This window comes from Populus euphratica, unplaced genomic scaffold (assembly GCF_000495115.2).
Source record: "Populus euphratica unplaced genomic scaffold, PopEup_1.0 scaffold274.1, whole genome shotgun sequence".
NCBI lineage: Eukaryota > Viridiplantae > Streptophyta > Magnoliopsida > Malpighiales > Salicaceae > Populus > Populus euphratica.
The window spans coordinates 173,063-180,296 of record NW_011499993.1 but is presented as its reverse complement, the minus strand read 5'-3'; the positions used below and the strand labels follow the sequence as shown (position 1 = coordinate 180,296).

The window sequence follows — 7,234 nt, the reverse complement described above, 5'->3', positions numbered from 1 at the left end:
ATCATATTAATTATCTTATTTTAGTAACACCATACTTTTAAATATTTTCAGGAATTCATGATGCTAACTTATGTTAACAATAAATGAAGTTCCTCTCATAATAACGATGTCGACTGAAGATTATGAATGATCAATCATTTATTATACTAAATGTTATATAACATAAATCTAGATTAATCATTTAACAAGCAAGGTATTAAGAATTAATAAGATAAAAAAATAAGACATATTAATAACAAATTTTCTTGGATATAAACATTGAAGTCTATGTTGAATTTATATTATACATATTCTAACAGCATTAGTGAAATCTTTTTATCTTGACAAATTAAACTGAGCTAAATATTATAAAGAAAAGAAACATAAATAAACAAAATAAGAACATAATTATGATATAAGTTAACTAAGAGTAGTAAAGAAAATGAAAAGTATAGATAAAAGATTAATATAACATGAAAGAAAACTTGAACATTACAAAGAGAGAAAGTAAGAAAGTGATCTTGATATGAAAATCAAGTTGCTTAAATGTATGACAAATGTCTTTTTTATATGTTAAAAAAAACTATTCATTTAGTAATTAACTATTGAATTAGTGGTCAAAAAATGACTTAGTGGACTTGGTGGTTTAGGTATGGATCTGTTTTTTTGAATCAAATGACATTTTTATGATCAGAATTTAACAATATGATCTCATGAAAGTTGTATGAATCTGTCTCAACTTTCTATCAAAAGAAGAATGAGCTCATTTATACTTCTAGAACTCGAAATATGGACTAAACACTAAATAGTGTTTGGGTTGCAAGACAGATTCAGACTTTTATTTTTATGCTAAAATTTGGACTCCAAAATGGCAGAATTGAGTCTTGAACTCTGAATGAATATTTTCGGCTTATATCTTAGCTTTTTAGCCATATAAACCATACTGAAATTCATTCAAAATCTATAGTTTCAGATATGACTCAATGACTGAATGATGTTCTAGTTTGAATTGAACCAACATCTTTTTTCTAAGCTGAGTCATTTCTCTGTCCTTTCACTTTCAATAATTAATTACATCAATCATTCTTTTGAACTGTAAAATATGTTTGCATTTAAAATGAATTAAAGCTATTTTATATTATCAGACTTGTTATTATAACATGCTTAAGATAAAAAATTTAATGATACTTTAAGTGTAATATAATGATATAAAATCTTAATAAAAATATACTTTTAAATACTAATTATTTTTTTAAAAAAAATATTATGAAAACATCTTTGTCGTGATTTGTACTTTGTCTAAGAGGCTATAACCAAGAAAATTTTAAATTAAAATAATGTTGTTTGGGATAAAAATAATAAGTTGAAATTGACTTAATAACTTATATATTAACTAGATAATTCAAAAACTAAGATTTTATTTATTTATTTATTTAAATCAAGTCTAACAACTATATTGTTAGATGAACCATTCTTGACATGACTTGTTAGATTACTCAGAAAGGTTGATCTATGAAAAAAAAATGTTATTGTTATTCAAATTAAACCATAAAAAAATGAATACTATTTAGTCAATTTCTAATTATTATGATAAATAATGTTTTAAAAGTACTATTTAGATTTTCTTTTATACAATAAAGATATTATCATATCAATTTTCACATATTACCAATTATCAAATTATTTCTCCGAATTCCTATAAATTTTTTTTGATAAGAGGTATGTGTCTCAAAATTAAGCATAGTTATCATACTAGCTTTGTTTAGCCTAACAACTGAACCCCGGATCTAGAATTTTAACCTAGTTTGTTTCATTTAAAACATAAGTCAATAATTGATTTGAAGGAAATCATTTGATTCGTTAGATCAACTTGAAACTCAGGTGACTTGTAAAATATAGTAAAGATTTTTTTAAAATATATATTTTTTTATCATAGTCAAAGATCTTTTATATATATATATATATTTTTTAGTTGGTTATTAATCTATTTTAAAGTTCATTATATAAATACTAGAAGAATATTTTAATTTTTAAATATGAAATTTGAAACCTTTTAATATATATACTCTATATTTACAAGAAAAAAAATTATAATTTTTCAATATGAGATAATTTTTTTTGTTTAAATATTTCAACTTAAAAAAATAAGATAGTATCTTTTTAATAAAATAATTTTCTAAATTTCATTATTTACAACATATATAGCTCATATTCATATATATTGTTTTTTTATTTTTTTCATTTGAAATATTAAATCTTCAGATATTTTTTTTAAATTTTTACTAGCGGACCTAGGTTAAGTCAACCTGTATAACATAAAACCTAATTTTTTGATCAATCACCTGAGCTGAATTTGAGGGTGTTTGGGAATGTAGTAGTAACTATTTTTTAAAATGTTTTTCATTTTAAAATACATTAAAAAAATATTTTTTTAAAAAATATTTTTAACATCAACACATCAAAATAATTTAAAAATATTAAAAATATATCAAATTTGGAGCAATAAAAATTAAAAATTTTCAATTTTTTTTAAAAAAATACCTAAATATTCATGAAGTTAAATAGTCATAGGTGCCTCAAAGTTTAATAGCTGCATGGGATTAGCTTTATGTCTATAGTCTAGAAATAATAGACCTGGTCCATCGTCTCTACAAAATTCATTAATTATACCTTTCACAGAACTCGCTGGCGCTTTCATTCTCTAAAAATTAATTATTTATATAATCATTTTATGAATTCTTTCTACAATATTTTTAAGGAAATGTCTTCCCAAAAATTACAGGGATGCAGGAAAACTAGAACGCGTCCTTGACTCGGGAAAGTTAATTAATTTTCTTCCCATGACGTGTTGATATGATCTGTGTTCTCAGCCTATTTTGTCTGCCAAATTGTCTTGACTAGTATTGCTTTTCTTAACTGATACGCCTTGCCTTCTTCGCAAACTGACATGAACATCAAAAAAGACAAGATATACTTCATGTCCTCCTTGAACTTCTGTTCCTTAGCTTTTACCATGTTGTTTTTAGTCTGCATCCCATGTTGTTCATGCGCAGTTAGCCAGCAATAGGCACGTATAACACAAGGAAGGTTGACACAGTTTGATTCATAGCTGGTTCCTACTTCTCTTAGTCACTGTAGACGTTGAGTTTCTTGGTAAGAAAGAAAATTTTTGAAGGTTTATTAATCAAGGGAGACTCGTGTGTTTTAGACAGATTTATGCTTATTTGTCAGAGCTAACAGGGAGTAGCTAGAAGAAGTACCCTAAACCGGTGGCTGATCACCCGGTGATCAGTTTGGCCATTGTGAGATGTGAGAAAAACAGCAGTCTGTTTCTGCAATATCCGTTCGGATCAAGGAGATTTCAGATGTCCCTGTAATTAAGTACACTTTGACTCGTTTTATTGCAATATGCTGTGGCAGGATTCTTTTGTTTCTTGTGAACTAATGGCCTGGAGGTTTTGACCCTGGCTATATTTTCTTGCAGTTGGTGGTTAGAATGGAGGATCTTCACAAGCTGTACTCAGAAGCCTTGCCGAACATACCTATTTCTGTAATCAAAGGGACACCTGTAGACAAGGTTTGCCTCAAAGCAAGCAGACAAATGCCATGCTTTAAATTTTTGGTTGATTCGCAGATGCAACTGTTTTATGAGCTATTGATGGTACTATGTTTTATAGAGAGTGGCACATTTCTGCAAGGCGTTGACATATATTAGAGATTCATGGATGGTTAGATTCAGATATGATAAGACTGGTAAAATCAAGAACACTGATGGGGCACAACTTGGTATGCCGTTTCTTTCCCTAAGGTCTTGTTAGGCCATTTTTATTCCTATTTTCCTGATATTGGTAGTTAAATTTATAATCTTATGCCGATGGGGCACAACTTGGTATGCAGTTTCTTTCCCTAAGGTCTTGTGAGGCCATTTTTATTCCTATTTTCCTCATATTGGTAGTTAAATTTATAATCTTATGTTATTGAAGTTGATGTAGCGTTCGCAACGTTTGATTACATGATTAAGGTAGCAAGAGAACTATTTGACATCCCGGAAGATGAAGAGCTGGAAAACGATTATGGCTCATTGGCTAGCACGTTAAAACAGTCCTCTTCTTATCCCAGCAAGCTTGTTTCTCCTGCTGCAGCAACTGATGCTTGTGCAAAAACTAGAGAGTCTGCAAATATTTCGGAGCCTCCATCACGTCCCCAGTCTCTTAGAGACCAGGGTACTAAAAAATATAGCCACTTGATGCAAAAGAACGAAAGTATAGAGGCACAGAAGCCAAATAGCAAAGTTCCCACAAGCAAAAACACAAAGGGTGTAGCTTCTATTATGGATGAGAATTCTATCAAGACACTAGATGATAAACCTGGTCGAACAGGAATTCCAAGGGCTCCTCCACCGCCAGCCAATATCTCCAAAGAAATGGCGCAATCGACACCACCACCAGTAATGCCTTCAAAAGGATCAGTACCAGATGCAGTGACACTAAACAAGGGTCCTCCTCCTCCACCTCCACCACCACCAGCAATGTCTTTGAAAGGATCGGCACCAAATGGCATGCCGCCCAAAAATGTTCCTGCCCCATCTCCATTACCAGCTATGCCTTCGAAAGGATCAGCACCAAATTCCTTGCCACTAAAAAAGGGCCCTCCACCTCCTCCACCGCCTTTAGTGCCTTCGAAAGGGTCAATACCAAATGCAATGCCACTCAGAAAGGGTCCTCCTCCTCCACCTCCTCCACCAGTAATGCCTTCAAAAGGATCAACACCAAATGGCATGCCGCTCGACAATGTCCCTGCCCCACCTCCACCACCAATGACGCCTTCGAAAGGATCAGCACCAAACACCATGCTGCTCAAAAAGGGGCCTCAACCTCCTCCACCGCCCCAATTTGGTGCTGGTAAGTCCCTGTTTCAGACAAGACCCACTACCAAACTAAAGAGATCCACCCAGATGCCGAACCTGTTTCGTGATCTCAGGAGCAAGATGGAAGGATCTAGTCTAACTGTTAAGACAACTAATGTAAGAAAGGTGCATCTTGGAGGTTCTAAGGGTGGCAAGGAAGGATTGGCTGCTTCACTAGCAGAAATGACAAAAAGGTTTGCTTCTAATGATATTTAGCGCTTAACAGAGTATAGCTCGATAAATTTCAGTGTAATAAAACTCGAAAATGTTAGCTAAGGATAATTTTTTTTTTTTATATATTTTTGGTAGTCTAGATCAACGTACTTCCAGCAAGTTGAAGAAGATATTAAGAAATATTCAAAATCCATCATAGAGTTGAAGGCAGACATCAATTCTTTTCAGACAAAGGACATGATAAAGCTGCTCAAGTTTCAAAGCAATGTAGAATCCACTCTTCAATTCCTAACTGATGAATCACAGGTCAATAGAGCATAGCTTCTGTAATCCACTCCACCAGCAATTCCAGTTGTTAACATTCAGAATTTCACTTCTTAGTCATGAACACCATAACTGTGCAGGTGCTTGCCAAGTTTGAAGGTTTTCCCTCAAAGAAGTTGGAAACATTACGAACAGCAGCTGCACTGTACTCAAAATTCGACACGATAGTCACTACCTTGAAGAACTGGGAGGTAGTAACTCCCTTGGGACAGCTTTTGGACAAGATTGAGAAATATTTGAGTAAGGTAAACTATGTCCAAATTTAAATGATGCAACGTCTCTTCATAACTACTGCTTACCTTTTCTCTCTGCTCAAGATCAAATTAGAGCTGGATGCATTTGAACGAAGCAAGGACGAAGAATCCAAAAAATTTAAGAGACATAACATTGATTTTGAATTCCACATAGTCACCAAGATTAGAGAATCAATGGTGAATCTTTCTTCCAACTGCATGGAGCTAGCACTCAAGGTATGTCCTGTAATGCGATTATGTCATGGCCAAAGCAACTAACGTATTGGAGAGTTTTCTAATGTCATCAATGTTGGCCTCTCTTGCAGGAGAGGAGAGAATCAAAAACAGCAGTTGAAAATCAAGAAACTATGGCTAAACCTGATCAGAAAACTAAAGAAAGCGTTAAAATGCTCTGGAGAGTTTTTCAGTTAGCATTTCGAGTCTACAGTTTCGCTGGCGGACAAGATGATCGTGCTGAAACGTTGGCCAAAGAATTGGCAGATGAAATCTTAATTGATTCACCAAACCAATAATGTTCCTTGAGAGAAATCTACAGAAATGTGTATGAAAAACTACCATTTTGGTGGCTAAATTATTAGTTTTTGTGTGGTCAAAACAACATAAAAAATTGCAATCTTTAAGGAAGAAAACAGGTTTTAATTTTCCGCAGAATAGCATGAACAAAGACATAAAACAGTTAAACTTCTTTTCTTTTTCTATATTCACTCATTCATGCATCTTTCAGCCATATACATGCAAAAAACCAACACATCTTAGCCTTACACTATTATCTTAATCACCTTTTATTCTAACTATATTTACTTTATTTCTAAAACAAGTTAACTAACTAAATTTAAAGTTAAATAGCCGTCACAGTAACCTTATACTTATCATAACATATCAACCTTAATACTATCCTTTTTAATATGTTAAACTTGAACTCTTAGTGTATTTTTTAGTTTTTAAAATTTATTATTTGACAATATTTTTATAAAGATATCAGCCACTTAATTATTTAATTTGTAAAATTCCATATCAACCTCTCTTTCTTTAATTCCTTAAAAAAAAAATAATATTTAAGTGTAATATGTTTGGCTAAAAATTAGATTTTTTTGTCATTAATATTAATATAACTGATTTATTATCACAAAATAATGTTGTTGGCTTTTCTTGCTTTTCACCTACATTCAGTAGCTAAACCAGTTACAACATATTTAGCATCAATAAATGATAAATCAGTTACAACATATTCAACGTCAATAAATGATTATGTTATTGATTGTTCTTTCTTTGAACACCAAGAAAACACACCTAAATCAAGAGAAAAAATATAGTCTAAAGTACTTTTCATATCATCAATACATCCATTTTAATCACTGTCATAAAATCCAATCAACTTCAACTGAGAAACTCTATCAAATCTAATCACATACTCCATAATATCTTAAATGTATCTAAATATCTTTTTAGCAACTTCAAAATGAAAATGATTAGGAGAATTCATGAACTTATAAAGCAAACTTGTTGCAAACATTGTATATGACCTTATAACTATTAAATACAATAGATTGTCAACCAAACTTCTATAAAATATAACATCCATCTTATTTCCCCCGTC

At 31.7% G+C, this 7,234-nt stretch overlaps 1 protein-coding gene across 6 annotated transcripts; it reads left to right on the top strand.

The window, feature by feature from the left end:
* The first annotated feature begins 2,866 nt into the window (after positions 1-2,866).
* On the top strand, positions 2,867-6,298 carry LOC105140476 (uncharacterized protein At4g04980-like). 6 transcript variants are annotated; one of them, XM_011047329.1, is made up of 9 exons: positions 2,867-3,132; positions 3,220-3,352; positions 3,464-3,556; positions 3,657-3,765; positions 3,963-5,079; positions 5,200-5,365; positions 5,464-5,628; positions 5,701-5,853; positions 5,943-6,298. In XM_011047329.1, the coding sequence occupies exons 3-9, from the start codon at positions 3,476-3,478 to the stop codon at positions 6,147-6,149; spliced, it is 1,998 nt and encodes a 665-aa protein (XP_011045631.1). In that variant the 5' UTR covers positions 2,867-3,132; positions 3,220-3,352; positions 3,464-3,475; the 3' UTR covers positions 6,150-6,298. The 6 variants fall into 6 exon arrangements, with proteins under 6 accessions (XP_011045631.1, XP_011045630.1, XP_011045632.1 ...); XM_011047328.1 differs by having other exon boundaries at positions 3,211-3,352; XM_011047330.1 differs by having other exon boundaries at positions 2,867-3,352; positions 3,972-5,079.
* The last annotated feature ends 936 nt before the right edge of the window (positions 6,299-7,234 follow it).

Coding starts and splice junctions, on each gene's coding strand:
- LOC105140476 (XM_011047329.1), top strand. CDS start 3,476: ATGGAGGATCTTCACAAGCTGTACTCAGAAGCCTTGCCGAACATACCT. Junction 5,080..5,199: donor CTAGCAGAAATGACAAAAAG/GTTTGCTTCTAA, acceptor TTGGTAGTCTAG/ATCAACGTACTTCCAGCAAG. Junction 5,366..5,463: donor TCCTAACTGATGAATCACAG/GTCAATAGAGCA, acceptor ATAACTGTGCAG/GTGCTTGCCAAGTTTGAAGG.